Genomic DNA, 23,834 nt, shown 5'->3' on the forward strand with positions numbered 1-23,834 from the left:
TATATATATAAAATAAAAATATCTGTGCACATATACTCAAATCATTCCCTGTTCCAAGAACTACAACAATAGCATCTCTACCAGTTACCGCTTTTGCAACTTGCTCTGCATTTAGTGACATCTCCAACGACTGATCCCATTTTATTTTTAAGATTTTCAGGAATTTTGTCTTCATCTCTTATAAAAGCTCTTACGACAAGATATGGGTAATAATTGATATAAAAAATATAATATCACGAAAATAAAATTTAAAAGTTATAATATAATGTCATGCACATATACAGATGTCATATATTATATATATGATAACAATATATTAGTACAATTAAGATAAAACATTAAACAAGCTAACACATTAATAAATAAGTAAAATAAACATTTTTTTTCGCAATACGATTTTATCTTCTCCTTATCACATCAAAACGCTAAACTCAAATAAGTCTGTGGATAAAATCTTATGCATTAAAAAAAAAAAAAGATGATGCTTATCGTCACATCTTGGATAAGCGAACGATAAATAATATCTATTACGTAAGAAAGAGCAACACGTCAACGTGTTGAATGTTTTATCATTGCTATCGGTGCAATTAATCCGTTCGCCGGTGACGCCGGCGTACATATCGCCCTCCCCCAAGATGTATGCAAAAATGATTCGTCATTTTCTGTCTAGCGAGATAGATATAATCGCGCGTGCGGTTACGTGATAACGCATTATCAATCAGCGAGATGAAACGAATCGTGATATTTGGTGCTACCGGAAACACCGGCCTATGCTCTCTGAGATCGGCCGTAGAAAATGGTAAATTTTCCGGCCCACTATATGTGTGTATGTGTGATCGCGGAATTTACATTATTCATTCTCTCCGACTCTTGATAATAATATAGTGCGTCGTTGATAACGTTATTCTATTTGTTACGGATGTGATAATTGCATGCTATTAGTGTTGTGCCAAAGCTTCTCTTTGAATAATTTGAGAGTGATGATTCATGTAAGAGAGAGATATCATTTTCTTTTTTCCAAATTGAAATGCTTAAAGTGCACCTATATAAAATAATGCAATGATATAACTAATATAAAATCGTGTAGACACGAGACACTGAATAAATTATTTTGAAGTGATGTAATTAATATATATTTTTTTTCTCACTTATAATAAATATATATAAATAATTGTATACGAGGTTTATATATAGCACTAATTGTCTGCATATATGCATGATATCAGTTTTTAAATTTTATTTTTATGATATTATATATATGCATTTTTTATATCAATTATTATCCAGATCTGGATGTAAGAGCTTTTGTAAGGAATGAAGCCAAAGTTCCTGAAAATCTTAAAAGTAAAATTGAATCCGTCATTGGAGATGTCACTAATGCAGAGCAAGTTGCAAAAGCGGTAGCTGATAGAGATGCTGTTGTTGTAGTTCTTGGAACAAGGAATGACTTGAGTATGTACACAGATATTTTTGTTTTATACATATATAGAGCTCTTCTTACTGTTATAATATGAAGTAATATGTTATATCTATTTTATCTTACTTTTAGGTCCTACTACTATATTATCCCAAGGCTTAAAGAATATAATAGACGCCATGAAAACACACAATGTTGAACTAATCTCTGTATGTCTATCTGGTAAAGTATAATTATAAAAAAATAAAATCCTAAGAATGACAAAATAAAAAATATCTACTATAATAGAAAATAAAATATATACATATATTGTTTTATACTGAATTGCTTTAAAATATTTTCTTGACATTTCTAGCACATTAGGATTTTCTGTATTTAATTATTTAATACTTTATACAATACTTGGTTTTCTACAAATGTCTATTGCTTTCAGCATTTTTATTCTACAAACCTGAAGCAGTGCCTGCTATATTTAAGGACTTGAATGCAGATCATCAACGCATGTTTGACATGATCAAGGAAAGTGGATTAAAGTGGGTAGCAATATTGCCGCCACACATAGCAGGTATGTGTAAGAACAATGAGGAAGTCAGTCCTCCCGATATTCTCAAGAAATCTCACCAATTTTATACGTTTCAGATACACCAAAATCAAAGTATACTGTCACATTCGATTCTTCGCCTGGACGCGCAATCTCCAAACACGATTTGGGTGCGTTTCTCGTTGAGTGTCTTATGAAACCAGAGTATTACCAAAAAGTCTGTGGCATCGCCAACACTTCATGATGCGAGAAGAAATGCGGGAATACGTAAATAAAAGAAATGCATGCAGTTTGTTTTTCTAGTGGAAAAATATATTAATTATATATATGTATATATATATGTATATGTAAATATATTAATTATATATATTTTTATGTATAAATTGTGTTATCACGTTTGATAAGTTTAATATTTATACAAATTGCATAAGCTGGATGGAAAAAAGCGTATTTGTGTTGTTCTGTCGCAGGAAGACAACAGATAAGGAAAGCGTGATATTTGAAATAAATATAGAAGCGCAGTCTGACAAAATAAATTGTACTAAAAAATAGAGAATAAATCTATCTATCTACTAATCGTTATAAATTACAGTTATAAAAATAGCTGAAAGAGAAAATTCTGTGACACTCTTTATAGATGTGTTATAAGAACGAAATTTAAAGTATATCCAGTGTTTCGTTCATGTTGCTCGGCTAAATTGAAAAGTCAAATGCATTTTTATTTGCCTTATGATTATCCAACATGATTTGCCTAATCAATGTGCACTAATGAGAATGATCTCCTGGACAAAACACTGCTCAAGTTCTCTACTGAAATACGATATGTTAAATTATCTATTCTTTTTTATAATTTATCCTTTTTCGTCTTATCCTACTCGATTCCGTTCTAATATCTCATACTTATTTTTAATCATCTAATTTCAATTGACATGAACTCGAACGTTTAGCAAGAACAAGAAAACGTGCCGAGATATTTTGACATAACGCTAGTATCCTAATTTCTTTACCATGTGCGTTTTTTGGGATAGCATTCGCGTGTCGAAAAATTTCGACAGTTGGAACGCCGGCATCGGGGGCGGTGGCGGCGGTGGTGGCTGTCCGGCGGACTGATCGGCGTTCCTCTCCTTGAATTTCGTTTTGCCGAGAGGCGGACTGGCGGTTATGATGTCGTTAATGCCATACGCTTTGAATGGATCGCACAACTTGTATCCGTTCTTATAGTAAAACACTTCCTGACCATCTGTCTTTAGATATATATTTTTCAGACCCTTTCTCGCGACGTATTCTTCCACGCCACGCAATAATCTAGACCCTAATCCTTGAGATCTATATCGATAGTCGATTACAACTGAAATATCATAAATATATGTAGATTCTTTATTATAAAATGTTATATATCGGATTTATTTTGATTTATATTCAATGCATATATGGTTTGAATTAATTAATTTCAATGCTACATACATGCATTATACCTGTCTTTGCTTACCAGATTCTATGAAGCAGCTAACTTTTGATCTACCAACCAGAGATATTTTGCAATGTCCAAGAACCTTGTCCTTATCATTAATCAGAATCAGACACGTGGGAAAATCGTCGCAAGACACATTCAGAGATTTCATTCTGCAATATAACAATACAGAAGTTGTGAGTTTGTCGATACATCCTCCCTATTTCTTTCTGAACCGTCTTTAAGAACTAAGGGGAACATAACACACCGTGCAGTTTCGCTTCGAGGCCATTCAGAATTAACTAACTTACAACAATTTTTGATCAAATCAGGCCGATGGTGGAGAGGTATCACTACGTACTTAGCATTGCTTTCCATCATATCTTGCCTGCAATCAAAATTGAATTATTTTGAAATTACTTCATAGTCAAATATAAGTCTCATCTCTAAACACATATTTTAAATATCTGTTTCTAAACACATATTTAAATTTCTGTCTCTAAACACATATTTTAAAAATCACTTCTCTAATAAAAAAGTGTTTCTTATGCAAGTAACATAAAAAAAATTTATTCCAGATCTTCTATAGTTTATTAAATTATTATTGAAAATAAAATCTTCAAAAATATTCAGATCTCATCTTTTTTAATTAAATTTACTGCTATATGTAAAATACATAAATTTTGTATAAACAATAATTGTATGTATGCATATTTTCTATAAATATATATTTTATATAATATATCTATAGGAAATAGATATATTTTATATAATCCCTTTGCATTAAATTTTATTTAACATTTATTTAATAGATATATATCTATTTATCTTACACGCTATATATTCTATAAATAAAAATAGCTACGTACAATATAGCTACCAATGTCTATGTATAAATACAAGCTAAGTTATATCTATAAACTCATAAACCTTAATCAATGTATATACCTATCTCTGATATATGTGTTTCACCCTTTTCAAATTTTTTCTATAAGGTATTCAAATTTCATTTGATACATACATCATCTATATATATTTTCCTATCATATACTATAAATATATTCTATATACAGATATAGCTATGGGCACATATGTATACTGTATATACAAGTACAGCTGACAGTATTTTCTGCGGATTGCCGCAGTGGAAGTCTTATTAATCTATTGCGACACATCCTCGCAATGTCTGTCGCGCACGCTCAGGCTCAGGTGCGACTGATATGACAAGCGACCGCGAATCGGAGTACAAACAGTCGCGAGGGAAGGAGGGCTGCGAAGAGGGTGTCCTTACCGCGTAGTTTTTCGACGAGGTGGAGAACTCGTTTGCGCGGACTCGAATGGGAATGGCATCCCGGTGGCGACGGTGTCATCGTTTTCCGCTCCGAAACGATATTTCGGTCTGATTTTATCCCCACCGCGTTATGCCGAATAACCATTCCCATGTGCGTCCCTCTCATGCGCATATCCGTGTCCCACCTGATCCCCGGTTCTCTCTTTGATCTTCTCAGATTTCTCGAGATCTTGCATTGTTACATATATTTCTTTATTAACTAGCGAAGATCTGCTGTCTCTTAAAAATATTGACATACTTTGATATATATCTGGTTATATTGATGCAGACCTGCTTGGTTTCTGTCATCAGTTTGCTAAGAATTGAAAAATAATGAAGATTTGCAAGCATTAAAAATTCTTCTATTTTAAATATTTTTTCAACCATATTATTATATCACGTTTTCTATTTATAACATATGTAGGACATGATTTATTCAATTATATAAAAGAAAAAGTTTTAAGTGCGCTTGTAGTTTTTTTTTTTTTTTTGAAAAATATGGAAAAAAGATTTAAGATTCTTATGAATAACAATTTAAAGAAATTATGAATAAATTATTTCGTAAACAGATAAAATAAAATAATCTAATGAATATTTTATAGCGTAAGCGTATTATCAAAATAATATACTAATTGACATTCCAGAATAGAGAGAAAACAAAAAGGTCATCAAAAGAATTCTCAAGAAAGAAATTCCACACCCGTGTCTAGGAAAGACTCAATGGGACACAGATATCTGCATCTGTCCGTGACCGATTCTATTAACGTCTGCTTCGACCCCGAGGCAACGGGAACGACCCTTTTTTCGGGGCATCCTATTTCTCCTCGTAACCTCCATTCTATATACGGATCCGCAAGTGGCCTGCATTCTCGCGCACGCGACATCGACGACGTCATCATCGCCTCGACAACAAACGCTTGCTGTCAGCAGGCGGGGTAGTTGACATCACGTGATCTTGGGCACATCCAATAGAAAAACGTCTTCTTTAGGAACAAAATATCACCAACTAGGGAATATTCGAAAACGAGCTCTTCTATTGGATGTCGCGCGATCTGAATAATCGCGGCACGAAATTCCATATGAAGTACATCTACTATATTACGTGTTTAATTCATGCTTCATTCACATGCAGAAACAATCAGTTGGCCATCCGTGGATGCGACAGTGTGGGAGTAGATGTGTCAATTGTGTATGTCTTATTTTTTGTTATTTGCCTCTTGAGCACTTTTGAGAGGCCAGAAAGATTGTATAATTTTTGTACGGTTTAATTTAAACGAATCGATATATATATCTAATTTAAGTAAATACATAATTACAGATTAAAGTATGAAGAGCGCTATCCAAGAGACCACTTGTAAATCGGAAAATGCGGCGAACGCGGAAGTAAACGAAAAGAAAAATAATGCAACGTATGTGAAACTATAATTTTTAATTGAAATTATCGCAGTTATAATCCTACTCTCGACGAATATCCTAAGTAGATTATATCCTGTTTCTGTTCCTCTTAAAAAATATTGTTCTTCAATATAATAGTAATTAATTAATTAATATTATTTAGAGAACATAAAGATCAATTTTTATTCCTTAATAAATTTGATTAATTTGAAACATGAAAAGAGTAAATAATTATAATATAATTGCAATTTGCTTTCATACTTGCAGGGATTGGTGGCTCATGTTTGGAGGCATAACTGTACTTACTTTAATCACCAGATTCTATAAAGTAACGGAACCTGAACATGTGTGGTAAGATGAATTAAGCATTCTGTTAATTTTACTTATAATTCATTGATTTAAGACTATTTATAAATATCTGGTTTTCAGTTGGGATGAAACACATTTCGGTAAAATGGGCAGTTGGTATATAAATAGGACATTCTTCTTTGATGTACATCCACCTTTGGGAAAGGTACATAATTTTTTCTTAGAAAAAAAAAAATCTCTTAGCTGTTATTAAAATAGTCAAATTAAATGTCATCACATTAAAATATTTAAAATATACAAAAAGATATACTTGATTTTAGATGCTCATTGCTCTGTCTGGGTATATGACAGGCTATGATGGGAAATTTGCGTTTGAAAAACCAGGAGATAAATTTGAGAATGTCAATTACATCGGTATGAGAATAGTAAGTTGATTAAATTCAATTATAAAATAAAAAGCAAAATATACCAAAAGGTACAAGATTTATATTTGAGGTTTGATTTGGGGTATTCAAATTATAATAATTTATCTGCAAACATTTTTTAGTTCTGCACAATTCTGGGTGCATCCACTGTCCCTTTAGCTTATCTCATTGTATGGGATCTTACCAAATCGATTCGTGCCTCTGCCCTTTCTGCTATTTTCATTCTGTTTGGTAAGAGTTATAACATTCTTATAAAATTCAAATTTACAATTCCAGAATCAAATAACGATTAATTGTTTGCGTTTCAGATGTAGGACTGCTGACGTTAAATCAATATATACTCTTAGATCCGATACTATTGTGTTTTATGATGTGCGCAACATGGGGCATGGCGCGTGTGGCATCGCTCCGAGATCGGCCGTTCACGCGATCCTGGTGGTTTTGGTTATCGTTTACCGGAGCCTCGCTCGCGTGCACGATCAGCGTGAAATTCGTTGGGCTATTTGTCGTACTGCTCGTGGGTCTTTACACCGCGTACGAGCTCTGGCGAGAATTGGGAGATTTGTCCAAGTCTATCGTAAGTAATTCTCGAGAATTATTTCAATTTTAAGGCTTTTAATGTCGTAAATAACGCAAGCTTCACGTTCTTGCTTTACTGAATTGATCTCAATATCAATGTTCAACATTACATGTTACATGCTATTCATTTAATAATTAGTAAGACTTCAAATAAATAGTGAAGTTTCCAAAGAACGATTTTGATTTGCTTTTTGCAGTCTTATGTGGGGAAACATTTATTAGCACGATGCTTTTGTCTCATCCTATTACCGGTTTTACTTTACATGCTATTTTTTTATATCCATCTTTCCGTTTTGAATAAAAGGTAAGGAAAACTATTGTGCGTCGACATATATACAGGATACCCCCTCATCATCATCTATTCCTACTAAAATAGAATACCTTCGATATTAATATTTCCTTATCCTTGAGAATACCTTGTGTGTTATATATGCAAATATATGCAAATTAGTATCATACACGTGTGTAAACAGCTAATATTTGATTTACACAATTTAGACATTTATATTTTATCTAGCGGAAGTGGTGACGGGTTCTACAGTTCCGAATTTCAGTCGTTATTACGAGGGAATTCTTTATATAACGCGACGATGCCGCGGCAATTAGCGTATGGTGCCACCATCACATTAAAAAACCATCGCACAGGCGGCGGTTACTTGCACTCTGATTGAATATTATTATTATTTTTTTTTTTATAATAAAAAGTATGATATTACCGAGATAATTATTACTTTGATTAAATTTAATTGCAGTTTCTATCTGTTTTCGCCGTTGGCTTATGGAATGGACGGACCTTCCGCGATGGACCCGGAGAGCTTGATGCATTCTTTGCGATGGATGGAGTCTTGGGAATTTTAAAGTCTGATTTAACCGACGTAATGCAAAGTATTTTATATGTAGTTAAATATTTTATACATATGAGAACGACTGTGAGATGCTGGGAAAAATGTTCATATTATTTATACATATAATTTAATTTTTACGAGCTATTTAGCGATTTATATCATGGTTTATATTTTTTACAAGTTTATTCATACAATATTGAAATGATCTTCGATATTAATATTTCCTTATCCTTGAGAATACCTTGTGTGTTATATATGCAAATATATGCAAATTAGTATCATACACGTGTGTAAACAGCTAATATTTGATTTACACAATTTAGACATTTATATTTTATCTAGCGGAAGTGGTGACGGGTTCTACAGTTCCGAATTTCAGTCGTTATTACGAGGGAATTCTTTATATAACGCGACGATGCCGCGGCAATTAGCGTATGGTGCCACCATCACATTAAAAAACCATCGCACAGGCGGCGGTTACTTGCACTCTCACTGGCATTTGTATCCCGAGGGAGTCGGCGTCAGGCAGCAACAGGTTCTTGGATATAATTGAATACTATATATAATACATATAAAAGGGAAAAATGCGGAGAGTTTGATCCCAGATAGAGTGATGGATTTACATCATTTGTCAAAATATACGATGCATATATTATTTTAACCAAGAGAAACATAAGGATAGACAAAATCAGATAATGAAATAAGTAGGCGACCTTAAGTGAGATAAAGTGTCCTACAGTAGCGCTAACTAACGTATCTGATTGCGTTAGATCACAACCTATTCCCACAAGGACGACAATAATCTATGGTTGGTGAAGAAATTCGACACGGACGCGATACCGTCCGAGCCGGAGTTGGTCAAACATGGCGATCTCGTTCGCTTGGAGCATGTTATTACGAGGCGGAATTTACACTCGCATAAGGAGATCGCACCGATATCGAAGAAGCACTACCAAGTCACAGGATATGGAGAGGTAAGGTGACCAATATAATTTCAATGTAATTGCTCGATTTGTTCGTCAACCGCCTTTTTCTTTTTCGTCTTTCAGAACGGTACAGGCGATGCTAACGATATCTGGAAAGTATTGGTAATGAATGGACAAAATGGTGATGTGGTGGAAACCGTGACGAGTAAATTGAAATTCGTACATTATCTTCATCATTGCGTGTTAACGTGTAGCGGTAAAACGTTGCCGAAATGGTTAGTAGAGATAGAAATTACGTTGAATCTTTTCATAGCTCATCTATCTATAACTTTTTATTATCGTGACGACGAATTTTTAACTAATGTAGGGGATACAGCCAACAAGAAGTTTCCTGCAACCCCAATATGAGAGACAAGAACGCGTTATGGAACATCGAGGACAATCAATATGCCAAATGTAAGCGAGCGATGTAAGCTACGATAGAATCTACTACTCAGGCGACGTATAATGTTGTTAATTTCTTGTTAGTACCAAACGTCAGCTTCCGGGTATACGCGCCGGGATTCCTTAACAGATTCCTGGAATCGCATGCCGTAATGCTGCAAGGAAATTCGGATTTGAAAGTGAAAGAGGGGGAGGTGTCCTCGCGACCTTGGCAGTGGCCTATAAATTACAGAGTAAATTATTGATTTATGAGCTATCGCACGCGCCTCAACTCTTCGCGGCGAATCCTGAAGAAATCCTTATTTTTAATCTGTAGGGGCAATTCTTCTCCGGGAACAATCAAAGGATATATCTGCTCGGCAATCCCGTCATTTGGTGGGGAAACATAATCTTTCTCGCGATATTCGTGATTCTTTACGTTCACGCGTCTGTGCGCGAACAACGGGGCTGCGTCGACGATGCCGTCATTCTCGAGCAGCGCGGCAAGATTATGCATGCCGGCAAGTGGCTTTTCCTCGGATGGACCCTGCATTACGCACCGTTCTGGGCGATGACCAGAGTGCTATATTTCCATCATTACTTCCCGGCGCTGCTGTACAGTTCCATGCTGACCGGGATTATATTGAATCACATTATCGAATGCCTCCTATTGTTGCTTCCCGGTAAAGTGGGAAATACGATTTACCATGTCACGCTGGGAATTGTAATCTCCGGCACTGTATACAGGTAAAAGCTCACTTTTTATTCTAATTATAATCTTTTTGTAAAATTTTAACGATTATGAAAAATTAAAATTCTTTGATTGAATATTATTATTTTTTTTTTTTTTATAATAAAAAGTATGATATTACCGAGATAATTATTACTTTGATTAAATTTAATTGCAGTTTCTATCTGTTTTCGCCGTTGGCTTATGGAATGGACGGACCTTCCGCGATGGACCCGGAGAGCTTGATGCATTCTTTGCGATGGATGGAGTCTTGGGAATTTTAAAGTCTGATTTAACCGACGTAATGCAAAGTATTTTATATGTAGTTAAATATTTTATACATATGAGAACGACTGTGAGATGCTGGGAAAAATGTTCATATTATTTATACATATAATTTAATTTTTACGAGCTATTTAGCGATTTATATCATGGTTTATATTTTTTACAAGTTTATTCATACAATATTGAAATGATTTACTAGTGAATTGAGTCGTTGTTGATCCGTTTTAGAACCGTGCGATTACTTTATCAAAAGCTAACTTTCCTCCGCAACTTCTTCCAAGAAAACCTCTTTGCAGAAAAAAACTACTATATTCTCCATATTTCTCGATATTGCGATTGGATACTCGTGATAACGTCGTCTTACGAATCACGTTCTCTAGCGATCTCTAGCTGATAACATCTTCCCACATCGTTCATTTAATCGTGGCGATAGTACGACTACATATATAGAACGCATACATACATCGGCGCACTTATCTCGGGATAAGCTTCACTACACTTAATCCCGTCCATTTAGTTCGCCGTAAAGCCACTGATGCGGCAGATTCTATTATACGCACAGTTCTGTGAAACTCTGTTTTAACATAGCGCGATTATCGTAATTCGCCAAAATTTATCCGGATGTTAATTATTAAATCGATCAATCGCGGACGCGTGGATCGATAGAGAACGGGCAATTCTCGTTTCCCGATCGTTAAGATGCGTGACCATGTACGGATCTGGAAAGCGTACGCGCGCGTGGGATCTTATCGAATGACGGAAATGCGGAGGAGGCGATACGTCATTTCGTAAGCTTTAAAAAAAAAAACTCGATAAAAAACCAATTATTAAAAAAAAAAGAGAGAACTTCGTATTAAAAAGCGTTTAATTGAGGAAACACTCGGATAAGGGGAGAGTTTCGAATCTGACAGCTCCATGTGTGCAGAAAGTATTTCTGCCTTCATATAGTTCTTGTTGTAAAGTCTTACAAAACGCTTGAAGGCGCGTGTGCTAGAAAGCCCCGGGTTCGAAAGCTTTGCGCTTGAAGGTCGACCGCGGCTTATCGTAGAGCCGCGCGCGCGTATTTCGTTCCCAGTGACACATACATATATACATATATATACAATGCGAGGGACGCACGCGTATCGCCCCTCGCGGTATCGCTGCCGATGACGACAAACGACATCGAGGGACGGGGCGAGACGCGCTCTCGGATATTCGGCCGCGCTTCCTCGCGCCGGCGGCCCGTCGCGAGACAGTCGTCCGGACGCGGTCCCTGTACAACGTCGCGGCGGTCCAGCGGATGCCGCAGTGCGTCGTCATCGGCGGCCGCTCGTGTCCGACATATTGCGGGCTCGCGAAAATAGGTAGGGGATCTTGCCTCGCGAAATATCTCGTCCACGGGGTGATGTATACGATTTTTATTTTTATTTCTATTATATATAGATTAAGAGGATGCGGAGCGATTGTTATTGGTGTACGCACTTGTTGCTGTGATCACGTCGCGCGATGTATCAATGGTCGTTACCGTCTCGCGGATGGTTTTCACCGTCGGACGATATTTTCCTGGACCTCGTGAGCGTCGCGACGACGATTGCGCGCGTCGACGCGTCGACGCGCTGAGCGTCTCGTAACACGAGGTGAGAGCGAGTCAAAAGCGCGATTTTTCTCCGGTCGTCGCGTATTTATTTGCGCGCGTGATAGCTCTCTGCGGATAGTCTGATGTAACGAGGAAAGAAAAATTGGTGGGATTTCGCAAGAAAAGAAGCAGCAATCGATGTGTGCAACAAATAGAGTAGATAAGATGTTTTTCGAGTAGATCGCCGAATTAATATTAATGCGCGATTTCGAAACATATATATCAGCGATCTTAGTGATAAAATTGAGGTTCCTACTATGATTACCATATCTCGATTTTGATTTGCGAATGAGAATTTTGTTTTTCAAATAATTTTTATCGCTTCGTGGAAAAAGGTGAGTTTGGTATATATATATATAGATTTTAATACAAAGCGTGTTATTCCGATCTCGAGATTCAATCTCATTTGATTCTTGATAAAAAATATGATAAGAAATATCGCGCGAATAATCAATCAACATTATAGATTGGTTATATAAAATTGACACTTGTATATGCATACAAAAAAAAAAAAAAAAAAAAAAAAAAAAATTTAAAAAACCGGGGGAATGACGCGTTGACATCTAGATTGATAAAATTGACACTTGTATATGCATACAAAAAAAAAAAAAAAAATAATTAATAATTGAAAAACGCGGTGAACTTGGGTTAGGTACCAATTTTGGTAGACGATAAATCATCTTGATCGATATATCATCTTGATCGATATATCATTTTGATCGATATATCATTTTGATCGATTGTTATATTTAAATCATTTTTATTACAAAAATTGTGCACATGCTAAAAGTTAAAGAATAACATTTTGAGTATTACAGATTAAATTTCAGAATTAAATTTCTTCAATTTCATTCAACTTATTATTCTCCTTATTATTACTCGCATGATTTTTTGTAATAACTAATTGAACGTCAATTGATCTTGCACGTTGGCGTCATCAAAGACGTCACCTTCTCGAAGATACTGGATATATATGATTCGATTTTCCGTGATGTAACGACGGTATCGTGGTCTACTTTACGTTACTGTATAATTATAGATCACTTATTGCTGGCCGCATGAACGATTCGCCTCGAAACAGCGAGATAAGCCATATTTTATCGGTATCCGATCGCGGTATAATACCTATATCGGAAATCAATTGTCGATGTTTTATTTAATAGCTTCGCCCGAAGCGGGACAGCTCGGATTAATTAATCCGTGATACGGATTGTCGGCTGTCGTTCGTGGATCCCTAACCGATCTCATTGCATGTAGCTTCGTCGACCCGCATTCACGACGTGTCCCCTTATCATGCACGATATCTTGGACGGAAAAGTTTTGCTCTTTTATTCATGCGGTTTCCGCGCGTTTTCATCACTAGGATTCAAGCCAAGTTTTTTTTTTGTTTAATATAATATAACGACTCTTGATAATATTTATTTCATATCAAAGAACCCGTTAATTTTTTACTGGAGTGATAATTTCTCAATTTTTCATCTCGAAAGAATAATTTATTTCTCGTACAGCAAGAATAATCAACTTTTATACTGCTTATAATGAACAACTCGTTCCAATTACGTAAAGATTAGAGAACAATAAAAAGTCTTTGTTCTCCGTCGCTTTCCATCTCTGAAAATTCCATCGGGAGATTTTTTGCCACGGAATTCAAATTCAATTTACAGTTCTTTATAATTTCTGTGACTTTAATTCTCCGTTAAATAACTGGCAGTAATCAAGTCGCGAATTATTGAATTTTTTTTTTTCCCGCGTTCAGAGGAAAAGATTCATTATGCGAGATTTCATCGCGAGTGCAAAACAACCTCGAGGAACGAGACGACTGAAAGAAATCGTGACATATTCACGGCATTTAACGTCGTTCACACTTCTTCGACGAGTAAGCGCGCTTATTGCTTCTTGCGCTGTCCGCAGGAAGTGTGAATTAACGATGGAATCTGACCTACTTGACCGTGCATATCTCGTACAAATCTGCTTCTCTCTCTCTCTCCTTTAATCTCTTAAATGAGTTCTATAAAAGTTGTAGCAAGAGAGAGAACGCAAGAGGGAAGGCAGTCCACTTTAGCGGCGACTGTCCGGGCACGAAGATATAACGGAGTCGGAGTCGGAGTGGCCGAATGATGTTAAGTCTCGTGAATATTGCACATCCCTCCTCAGTCATCTCGTTGAGGAATACCGAAAGTATTCCTCGAGCTTGCCGAGTGTATGCGCGTGAAGAGAGGTAGACACGTAAGAAAATATTTTCTAGCTGTAGTTATTGATTGAATGCTCGATATATAAAAAGTGACGGAAATAGAAATGTCACACCGACATCGGCTACTCAAGTGCTAGAATGTTGAAATAGATAAGCAGGCATTTATTCGTTTCGAGACTTGTCGGTGTCTCCAGCGATAAATTTACGAAGCGAAACGACTATAAAAAGAATGAAAATAATGAAATAAAGATTGAGCGAGAAATTCATTAATTCGTATAATTAATTCACGATACTCTCTTCTTCAACCTATTTTTGTTGTTTATCGAGATTGTGGAATCCTTATATAAAGTATCAATTATGAAGTCGATGCAGATAATAATTAATAATTGATAACTTATATTTAATCTGTGCACGAAGCAAATTCGATCCGCATCCTTGTACGAAGTTTAAACGCAAATTGGATCAACTCATGTTATTACTTGAAATATATCTTTTTACGCAATTTTGGAGTAAAATTAATTATAATAAAAGTAATATAAAGTAATGTAAAAGAGATTAAATAAAATCTTTCAAAAAACACGTCGAAGATATTCTTTTTAAAGTCGAATAAGAAAGAATGTTTTAGACGCTAATATTCAGGTGGACCGAAATAATTAATTTATCGATTTTTGCGCAGCGCATTTTGCATTTAGTTCTATTACGAGGCTGAGCGTGCTTCTTCTTCCTCGCAAAATTTTTTCGAACCAGACGGACATCCTTATGTAGCAAGACGTCGGAATATGCTTGAAAGCGCGTTAGCCGTGCTGTTGGCATGGACACTTGCGACCCAGCAAGGACTATGCGGCAAATTGGAGAAGGTCGCCCAGCAACCGAACAATGTCCTGGTGGATTATTACGCCTACCGTCACATCTCGATTATCCACTTCAAAGTGCCCGAACTCTCTGTCGCAGTCGCCTTCAAGTACGTATCGGATCCAAAAGGAAGATTGATCAAATTATTCGGGATTTTGCATCTGTAAAATGCACCCAGTCAAAGAAAATCAATAGCGAGATTTTATATTAATTTGAATTTGGCTAATTTCTTGCATGATTATTACTTATTTTCACTATTTTTCTCTGATCTCTGGGAAAAGCGACCTTAAAAATTTAGATCTCAATTCTTATTCTTACTCTATGTATTGATCTGGATGCATCTGTTTTTTTTTGACTGAATATTTTTATTAATATTATATTGAAAATTTAGTGAAATATATATAGTGAAAATTTAAAGCGATGAATTTATGTTCTTTCGAAACTTTTCGAGGCTAAAATTTTCTATTGTTATTTTATTCTACTTACGTGTTTTTTTCTTCAAATTCGTCCGAGTCTTCATTCGAAAATGCATTGTCGCGTTTCAGATTCACGGCGAAAGAAGAGAAGACTGGCGGGATAGGTAGATGCTTGCCACGCAATGTCTCGTTGTACCTAAAGTCCGGCAGTTTGCCATTCGTCCGTCCTGATGGATCTAAAGTGGCCGCGAAGTTAATGGAGATGAAGAAACGACGGCGACATTACGGTCGAGAGATGCAGAGCAACGGCGATCAATATGTGATTAAGATAGAGGCCCCGCCGGCGGGCGATTGGTACGCGATCGCCTTCCGATCCTGGACCGATCCCGACACGGGGAAGATCAGGCAGCAAGGTAAAAGATACAGCTTATTACGACTCTTTCAATGAATAGAGAGTATATCATATTATTTGCGTTTTTCTATTTCTCGTAACACTAAAAGAGTTCGGAAGCTCTTTTATATAACTCTAGATATATATGTATAAAAATAAAAGTATTTCTAAAATAGAAGGAATATCTCTTCGGAAATATTTTCTTCAATGACATCTAAAAATAAAAGTAGCTATTTGTAAAATTAGAGCCAAATCGCCGATCTCCGTTGTGTTCTTCTACAAGATTAATAGAAAACTTTTGCAGGTCTTACCGCGTCCTGTGAGACTGTATTGGATGCCGAGATGTTCATCGAGACACCAGCGACGTTGTCGCTGGTGGATCCCGAGGTTGAGCATGAAGTGCAATTGGACGAAGCATCCGACACAACGATAGTGCAGTATCTTGTATCGGACGTCGGTCTGGCGGAAGTGAATCTAGTTTTGGAATCGTCCTGCGGCGAAGACTGCGTGATCGCTGTTTACGTCACGGCGGAGGACAACCTCGCTGACGGTTTGCTCAATTCCACGGCGATTGTGTTGCCTTTCAAGCCCTACGTCAGCGGCTTCCACTACGTGACCCTACGTCTACTGACTGGAAACGCGTCGAACGTGACGATGCGATTGGATCATCGAACTAACGAGGACGATCATCAGGTGACCTCGGTAATGCTGTTGAGGAAGTCCTTCCCGGAATTCTTCCTCTTTGATTACGAACACCTGCGCGGTAACGACACGAAACCCCAGCCGTTCAACGTGACCGTCAACGCTCTCTCCGTCCTTAGCTTCGAGATCGGCCGAGTGTACGATGTTGGTGGTACGGTGACTATGGGCTTCAAGCTGATCAACGTGGAGGAAAAGTACAAGAAGAGCATTGTCCTCGTGGCTTGCGTTTCTTTAGGTTAATATGTCTTTAAAATTCACTTTTGATCGATTAATTTTTGTTTAAAATCAAACGGGTCTTAGATTAATTAATTTTTCCCAGGTTATTACTCCAACATTACCTCAGGCGGTGCCTGCGTCCGCGCGCATACCATCACGACGGCGGACGTATACGCGAACGCGACCGAGCCGGCTTACGTGCACATTCCGTTTCCCGAGACGGGAATCTGGTACGTCAGTTTGCGCGTCTATTGTCCCGAGGAGGAGACGACGACGATGACGACGACAACGATGACGACGACGACGATAACGACGACAACGACGAGTAACAGCAGTAGCAGCAGTCACCGCGGCACCAGCAGTGCTTGCTCTTGCGCCCGCAGCTGTTTGCGGGGTGACATCGTGTGCGATAGGTGCGACTGCTTGCCTCGCTGCACCGTCGCCCAGGTGGAGAGCATCGTGTCGTCGTCGCCGTGCATCGAGGGCCGCTGCGGCGTGCGCGGCAAGTGTATGCACTACATGAGCGGCGGTTTTGTCTTCTCGGCATGTTACTGCACCGGCGGTTATCGCGGCTTTGACTGCGCGGACGCGACCTACGTTCTCAGCACCGGCGGCATACTCCTGCAATTGCTTGCCCTGACCTTTAGCAACCTCGCCTTCCTCGGCTCGATCTACATAGCGATACGCCGCGAGTACTTCACTGAGGCGATCGCTTACGCCGCGGTCATGTTCTTCTCGACGTTCTACCATGCCTGCGAGGCCGGCGAAGATGTCTATGGCGTGTGCATCATGCGGCTGAGCGTGCTGCAGTTTTGCGACTTTTTCAATGCGCTGCTCGCCATTTGGGTGACCCTGGTGGCGATGGCGTCTTTCGGGCCGCGGTTGACCGCGTTCTGTCAAGTGGCCGGTGCAATCGTGCTCGCCATGGGCGCTGAGATGGATCGCACGGCGCTCTGGGTATTTTTGCTGCCGGCCGTCACTGGTACTGCCTTGATCGGCCTGTCCTGGGGACTCAGATGCAAGAGAAAGCGAACTGTCAAATATCCCTCGCGTCCGTACAGGTAAGGAAGAGAAAAATAAAGAAAGGAATAGAAAAGAAAAAAAGATCAATCTGTCTTTAAAATCAAATTCACTAATTGATACATAAACAGAGTGATAAAATTAAAATTAAATCATCAAACTAGATACGTTCCGATGAGTTAGGTATATATTTGGCTGTCTTTTTTACTGCTTTTGATATCCTTATTGCTTCACAGATTGTTGATTATTGACGGGATTTTTCCTCTGTTTAGAACCATCTGCTTCCCAGCCGGATTTCTTCTCGTCTCTCTGGGTCTCGTGTGTTACGCCTTTCTTCAAACACGTAAGAATTATTATCTTGTTCACAGTTTATGGCACGTGTGCGTGGCAATAGCAGTTATTCTACTTTTGCCAAAGCGCCAATATATGAAGTGATAGTCCAAAAACTGTGTATACGTCCAGGGTAAATTTGAGGAGACCGGGAATATTATCAGAAAAACGCGTGATAGTAAATAACCAAAGAGATATCAGGGAAATTATTAAGATATAAACAAATAGATGTCATCCGATGATTCGACAGCTTTTATATAAAATAAATCAAGTGTCGAATTTTTATTTTGAAAGACGAACATATTTTGGAAATTTATGTTAGTTTGTAGCATCAATTTTCATTAAAACTTTTATATTAAAATCTTTATTTTAATATTTAATTTTTAGATAAATTAAGACTTAAATTATTATGTTACTGAATCACAAATTATTATTTTTTTAACATAAAAACATTTTAATACTTGTTTCTTTAGAGGGAAGTTTCGTAATATTAATATTTATAATCTCGGCTTTTTATTGTAAAGACGCTTGATTAATTTTGTGCAGAAAAGTTGTTCGATTGATCGAATACATACACGGGGTGCACATATATTATATGTATATCACAGAGATATTATTCTTCTAAAAACGACGGTGTATAGATATATGAAAGGATTTTCAAAGTGAAATAGATTTTTGAAAGAGGGATAACTAGATCTATCGATAGTATACGCTATTTAGCAATAAGATGCGACGCATAAATCAACGACAGTATTAAATCACGGTAAGTTGTCCGTAAAAGAAAGAGATCTGAATAATTCAGCGTGAGTCTGGGAAGCAGGTTCTTGCTCATTTTTTGACAAACAATAAGGAAGTTGAAGAAAGTTGATATCGATGGTATTTGGTTGTTCTTTTAGATTTCGGTAGAGTTAAAAAGTCTGTTGATTATAAAGATCAAATTCTTGGAATAATACATGGAGATACATAGATAGAAAGAGAATTATTATAATTATTGCTGAAGTGTTGAATTGCTCTTGTGATGTTGAAATTTATAAAAGCGTAGTTATCTATCGTTTAACAAAATCTTCCCGAAACACGTTTTGACATTCCGAAAAATTTTGTCGATTGCACAAAAATTTAAAATGTTTTACTATACTTTTATTAATTTAGTCGTACGTGACGACCTGTTTACAAGGACCAACATATATATTTCTAGGATACGTAAAATATCTGAAATGCGTGATAAAAGATTTCTCGTTCCAGTGAGGCTTCTTATTTACATAAATATTTCTTACTATCCTTAATCTCCTATCAGCATTCACTATTATTTCTGTTATAGCGTTATTATAATGCTCTGTGATTTATAATTATTACGTATTAATTTTATTGTTCTTAGAAGACAGTTTAATGACAGAACTTTGTAAAAGTATGCTATATGCGATAAGTATGCATTCCTTATTATTCCATATTCTCGGCTCTTATGTATAGAAAGTATTAAACTTTAATTTCTTTTTATTAGAACTGAATAATTTAATGTTTATCTGATATGCTAATGTTCTGATATGAAGATAATGCGAGCGTAGAAATGTAAATTTAAGAGAATAAGTCCTTTTTCTCTAGAGAATCTATATCTCGCACATAAACGTCCTGTTGCGAGAATATACGAGGGTGAATAAAAAAGTAAAGATATATATCTTTTCTATTTTAGACTTTTGCATTTTAAATTTGACGGTTAATGTAGGAAAAAAACCAATACATTTATAATACATATAGAAATTATATTTTTCTCTATATAAAGTGTGAATTTTCTGTAATACACATGTTAAAGACCGGAATGAAAATCTGTTATTTTTAATAGTTAACTTTTTAATTAGCTTCGATTTTTCAATTTTTGTGAGGATTGCATTTTTTTAAATATATATTATAAATAATTAAAATTTCTCTTTTTTTTTAACTGATTTAATTTTTCAATTGATAGAGACAATTGCATTGTGACGAGTCAAAGGAGTGAAGAAATGGGAAAGACACCTCATGCCTTTACTTTACGATTCACCCTCGCATCTGTGTGCAGGTGATGTGCGTATTGTTGTCCGAGAAAAATGTCTCATTTATAGGATAAAACGTCATCGTCATGGGCAGTGCCTGTACTGATCGTTGACACGTGTTAAGAGCGACGCGCCGCGACCGCGTCGCGACTCTAGTCGATTTTATTTTTTTCAATGTGAAAGCTGTAGACTATATAATATTTTCTACATAGTTAAAAGAGAGAAAAAGGTGTCACGCTGAATGCACGAGCGTGGGGGATTCCACAGAGGGTTTCACTTTTATTATTAGTTTATACACATACACACACACATATACACATGTAATTCTCTATGAAATAAAGATGAAATTATCGTTGTACGAATCGAACTGAAATATCGCGAAAGAGCAACAATTCCGAAGCATCCGCTCTTCGTGATAAACGATGCTATATCAGTATTAAACGCATTTTAAAACTGTGAACGGATTCCCATCTTTCCTCCTCATCGCATCGCGAAAAGTGTACTGGATGCACGACATAGTGAATCAGTTTTCAATGCGGTTCTTCTTTCTTGATTTAATCGCGAGTATCTTTCTCGCGTCGTCTTTTATTCCCGTCAACTTTCAAAAGAAGAATGTTGAAAAATACGTAAATGAATTGTTATAGCGATGAAGAGGCGGTGGGCGTCGCGGGTCGCGCGTTTGCCACCGCGATGACGTTGGCCAGCAGCGATAGCATTGTCTCCATCGAGAAGCCGCAATGCGGATACGATCTCGAACAGTTTCGGTTAGCTTTGCCGGCTTCCACCGCTTCCTCGATCGCCGTGCCCTGCATAGCGGTGCGGAACACCTGATTGCTGGTGATGGCGTTCACCATCCTGTCAAAGGACGTCGCCTTATCGTCCCTATCGTTTTCGTTCCCATTCCCGTTCTCGTCGCCGACTACGGCGGCCGCTTGCTGCGAATAGGTGCACACCGCGCGTTGCATGCACGAGGTCGTGTCGATGCCGTGACGAGCGAGGACGTCATCGATCTTCGTCAGGGTCTGGGCGAAACCGGAGTCCTCACCTATGTCGGATCGGTCTAAATATAATCGATGTTGTCCGGATGGAATAGAGGATTTATAGGATGCTGGAAAGCTCTCCATGAGATTTAGAGTCAAGCTTTCCTTAGCGAAAATGTCGAAGAACAATATTGCATATTTTTCTTTTTAATTATATTTTTATTGTTAGCGACTCCGGATAAGAAATCTCAATTGAAAAATTAAAAAAATTATGAAACTTATCACAATGTTTTATATCTCGTCTCGTTTTGCGTATAATAAAATTAAAATAAAAAATAATCCTGTTTTTAAGGGTTGACTTTATTTTTTTGAAGTAAATTTAGCCAGCGCACAAAGATGTATTATTTAGCAAGAAATTTCCTATATATAAATAAGTTTCATAATTTTTAAATAATTATAAATTTTAAATATGCTTTATGTTCAACAGTTTATAACTCGACAATTTTTCTAATAAGGAATAAGAGGTCAAATTTTACAAAGTCTGTGGGAAATTCATGAAATTTAGAATTTATGAAATCAAGAATAAAACAAATAAAATAGACGATACAAAGGATTCAGCTTATATGGACGAACGATATACTTACTTCTCGCATACGCGCCATAAGTGCCCGATAGGATATAAAGCAACTTTGGGATGATAAGGATTGATCCCACGCCAATGATGGCTCCTAAGAGAAGTCCGCCAAGATCTATCTTCGCCGGTGCGTAAGGCGACACGCCGTAGCCCTAATTAAAGTTTAATCGAGTCAATAAATTTAAATGTACAACGACGAATTTTCGAATTTAATTAATTTTGACTGTCGCCAAAAATAATGATGCAAAATATCAGCAGTTTTTGAAATTTTTTTACAAAAATGGATATATATAATCAAGGAGGGTGAANNNAGAGATATCCATAAAAAAAAAGAATGGAAGAAAAGAATCACAATTCAATACTTACGCTTCCTGTACCTCCAATATTAGTGAAACCAAATCGCGCTTCCTGGCCGCGATCCGTAACATCGTTCATCTCAGATTCGCGTTTCGGTGGATTCTCTTCTCGTTGTTTAATCTGAGACGACGGCATGGCTATCTGATCCTGCATCTTCGCATGCTTTTCCACATAACTGATGGAACTTGGTACAAACCTGTTAATGAAGATATTATATTATATGAGAAATGGAAGTTATTTATAACACAAGTCTTTCAGAGATAAACATCTAAAAAGGATATATTAATCTTTCAGACATTTAAATAAAAACTTCTAAATTTTTTCAGATATTTTTTAGATGTTTTTTAGACATTTCTTTTTTTAATTTTTAGGGTGAAATTTATTTGATAAATATCGAATTATTCATATATTAGTTAAGAAATTGTTTAAGTGACTTACCCTCCATCGTCAAACTTTGGTTTGCAACCGACCAGAACAGCGAAACAACTTATTGCCACGGTTAAAGTTCGCGAAATTCGGAACGTCATCTGAAAAAGAAAAAATAGATGATAGTAATCCAATGATTTACTATAAATAAATGCAAATAATACTAGCATGTTTAATGAACTTCTTTTAAATCTTTATACGACAAAAAAGATTACGATTTGTTGACAAACTTTACATTTTTATCCTATCAAAATTAAGTCACGTCAATATTTCTCATTCTGAATATAATATAAATTACTTCTGAAATTTCACATGTATATATATGGGAATTTTAAAACATTTCACGTTATTGTCATCAAAAGAATTATTTTATCAAAGACATCCACTGGATATCGCGCGAGTACAAGGGCAACGTTGAATTAAGTCGAATAAGAATACCTTCGGCAGCGGCAAAGGTGAGGCTCTTCGATGTAAAGTATGATGATCAGAGGTCAATCTTAGAAAACAAGATATGGCGATTCAGTGTCATGGACTGGCTGCGTGGAGACTGCTTTCGGGCATATATAGTTGCTTTGGTCGTCTGAACACGACAAGTCGTGGACATAATTGGAGCCGCGGTTTCGCTTTCATTGTTAGGTATTCATGGAGGTTGACACGCGATGCGTGACACTCATCGTCGTCATTCGAAGACGAAGAAGGCCGTCTCCTCATCTGGCGGCTGCAGCCGCTTCGTCACGTCGCCGGTCACTCCGCTCGAAATCCCGAAGCTGAAATAATAGCCGTGCCGTCAACAATTGTCCTTTTAAGACGTTCACTGACTTTTGACTGATTTCAAGACATCTCCGGCACCTCGACACCATCATTCTCTGGGCGTTGCGATTTCCCGTTGCGTTACGAAACACGCGCAACCTCGGGGGTGGTTACGGGCAGTATCTGCTTAATTATTTATGTGGTTTTGAAATTTTTGAATGACGCATATAATGATTTGCACATGATGATTAAATTAAATATATATATATATA

The 23,834-nt window shown here is 36.9% G+C and overlaps 5 protein-coding genes across 14 annotated transcripts; 3 read left to right on the forward strand and 2 right to left on the reverse strand.

The window, feature by feature from the left end:
• The first annotated feature begins 449 nt into the window (after positions 1-449).
• On the forward strand, positions 450-2,509 carry LOC115234327 (flavin reductase (NADPH)). Its single transcript, XM_029805336.1, has 5 exons — positions 450-799; positions 1,288-1,452; positions 1,550-1,639; positions 1,851-1,982; positions 2,057-2,509. The coding sequence occupies exons 1-5, from the start codon at positions 727-729 to the stop codon at positions 2,200-2,202; spliced, it is 606 nt and encodes a 201-aa protein (XP_029661196.1). The 5' UTR covers positions 450-726; the 3' UTR covers positions 2,203-2,509.
• A 169-nt stretch (positions 2,510-2,678) lies between these two features.
• On the reverse strand, positions 2,679-5,558 carry LOC115234326 (N-alpha-acetyltransferase 80). 5 transcript variants are annotated; one of them, XM_029805334.1, is made up of 6 exons: positions 5,439-5,558; positions 4,998-5,054; positions 4,700-4,928; positions 3,677-3,796; positions 3,448-3,581; positions 2,679-3,306 (listed from the first exon to the last, which is right to left on the reverse strand). In XM_029805334.1, exons 3-6 carry the CDS (start codon positions 4,756-4,758, stop codon positions 2,945-2,947), a joined length of 675 nt encoding a protein of 224 aa, XP_029661194.1. In that variant the 5' UTR covers positions 4,759-4,928; positions 4,998-5,054; positions 5,439-5,558; the 3' UTR covers positions 2,679-2,944. The 5 variants fall into 5 exon arrangements, with proteins under 5 accessions (XP_029661194.1, XP_029661191.1, XP_029661193.1 ...); XM_029805331.1 differs by having other exon boundaries at positions 4,700-5,054; XM_029805333.1 differs by lacking the exon at positions 5,439-5,558 and having other exon boundaries at positions 4,998-5,108.
• Positions 5,559-5,661: 103 nt separating this feature from the next.
• Positions 5,662-10,855, forward strand: LOC115234318 (protein O-mannosyl-transferase 2). Its single transcript, XM_029805321.1, has 16 exons — positions 5,662-5,927; positions 6,057-6,147; positions 6,401-6,484; positions 6,563-6,647; positions 6,763-6,867; positions 6,990-7,098; positions 7,176-7,444; positions 7,644-7,750; positions 7,964-8,081; positions 8,752-8,826; positions 9,062-9,265; positions 9,341-9,492; positions 9,585-9,673; positions 9,746-9,894; positions 9,978-10,387; positions 10,549-10,855. Exons 2-16 carry the CDS (start codon positions 6,065-6,067, stop codon positions 10,652-10,654), a joined length of 2,145 nt encoding a protein of 714 aa, XP_029661181.1. The 5' UTR covers positions 5,662-5,927; positions 6,057-6,064; the 3' UTR covers positions 10,655-10,855.
• Positions 10,856-11,002: 147 nt separating this feature from the next.
• On the forward strand, positions 11,003-20,770 carry LOC115234316 (post-GPI attachment to proteins factor 6). Of its 6 annotated transcripts, XM_029805315.1 has the most exons (7): positions 11,470-12,001; positions 12,081-12,274; positions 15,141-15,425; positions 15,862-16,145; positions 16,428-17,060; positions 17,145-18,102; positions 18,334-20,770. In XM_029805315.1, exons 3-7 carry the CDS (start codon positions 15,244-15,246, stop codon positions 18,494-18,496), a joined length of 2,220 nt encoding a protein of 739 aa, XP_029661175.1. In that variant the 5' UTR covers positions 11,470-12,001; positions 12,081-12,274; positions 15,141-15,243; the 3' UTR covers positions 18,497-20,770. The 6 variants fall into 6 exon arrangements, with proteins under 6 accessions (XP_029661179.1, XP_029661175.1, XP_029661177.1 ...); XM_029805319.1 differs by lacking the exons at positions 11,470-12,001; positions 12,081-12,274 and adding an exon at positions 11,003-11,443; XM_029805317.1 differs by lacking the exon at positions 12,081-12,274 and having other exon boundaries at positions 11,470-12,044.
• A 134-nt stretch (positions 20,771-20,904) lies between these two features.
• Positions 20,905-23,639, reverse strand: LOC115234331. Its single transcript, XM_029805340.1, has 4 exons — positions 22,825-23,639; positions 22,396-22,582; positions 22,040-22,181; positions 20,905-21,460 (listed from the first exon to the last, which is right to left on the reverse strand). The coding sequence occupies exons 1-4, from the start codon at positions 22,980-22,982 to the stop codon at positions 21,054-21,056; spliced, it is 894 nt and encodes a 297-aa protein (XP_029661200.1). The 5' UTR covers positions 22,983-23,639; the 3' UTR covers positions 20,905-21,053.
• Between the last annotated feature and the right edge of the window lie 195 nt (positions 23,640-23,834).

This window comes from Formica exsecta, unplaced genomic scaffold (genome assembly GCF_003651465.1).
Source record: "Formica exsecta isolate Colony F162 unplaced genomic scaffold, ASM365146v1 scaffold2, whole genome shotgun sequence".
NCBI lineage: Eukaryota > Metazoa > Arthropoda > Insecta > Hymenoptera > Formicidae > Formica > Formica exsecta.

Coding starts and splice junctions, on each gene's coding strand:
- LOC115234316 (XM_029805319.1), top strand. CDS start 15,244: ATGCTTGAAAGCGCGTTAGCCGTGCTGTTGGCATGGACACTTGCGACC. Junction 15,426..15,861: donor TCTGTCGCAGTCGCCTTCAA/GTACGTATCGGA, acceptor GTCGCGTTTCAG/ATTCACGGCGAAAGAAGAGA. Junction 18,103..18,333: donor TATCCCTCGCGTCCGTACAG/GTAAGGAAGAGA, acceptor TCCTCTGTTTAG/AACCATCTGCTTCCCAGCCG.
- LOC115234326 (XM_029805334.1), bottom strand. CDS start 4,758: ATGCCATTCCCATTCGAGTCCGCGCAAACGAGTTCTCCACCTCGTCGA. Junction 3,797..4,699: donor CCTCGTCGAAAAACTACGCG/GTAAGGACACCC, acceptor TTTTGATTGCAG/GCAAGATATGATGGAAAGCA. Junction 3,307..3,447: donor TAGCTGCTTCATAGAATCTG/GTAAGCAAAGAC, acceptor ATGATATTTCAG/TTGTAATCGACTATCGATAT.
- LOC115234331 (XM_029805340.1), bottom strand. CDS start 22,982: ATGCTAGTATTATTTGCATTTATTTATAGTAAATCATTGGATTACTAT. Junction 22,182..22,395: donor ATATTGGAGGTACAGGAAGC/GTAAGTATTGAA, acceptor AACTTTAATTAG/GGCTACGGCGTGTCGCCTTA. Junction 21,461..22,039: donor TTATGGCGCGTATGCGAGAA/GTAAGTATATCG, acceptor GATCCGACATAG/GTGAGGACTCCGGTTTCGCC.
- LOC115234318 (XM_029805321.1), top strand. CDS start 6,065: ATGAAGAGCGCTATCCAAGAGACCACTTGTAAATCGGAAAATGCGGCG. Junction 6,868..6,989: donor ATTACATCGGTATGAGAATA/GTAAGTTGATTA, acceptor AACATTTTTTAG/TTCTGCACAATTCTGGGTGC. Junction 7,099..7,175: donor TGCTATTTTCATTCTGTTTG/GTAAGAGTTATA, acceptor TTTGCGTTTCAG/ATGTAGGACTGCTGACGTTA.
- LOC115234327 (XM_029805336.1), top strand. CDS start 727: ATGAAACGAATCGTGATATTTGGTGCTACCGGAAACACCGGCCTATGC. Junction 800..1,287: donor GAGATCGGCCGTAGAAAATG/GTAAATTTTCCG, acceptor ATTATTATCCAG/ATCTGGATGTAAGAGCTTTT. Junction 1,640..1,850: donor AATCTCTGTATGTCTATCTG/GTAAAGTATAAT, acceptor TATTGCTTTCAG/CATTTTTATTCTACAAACCT.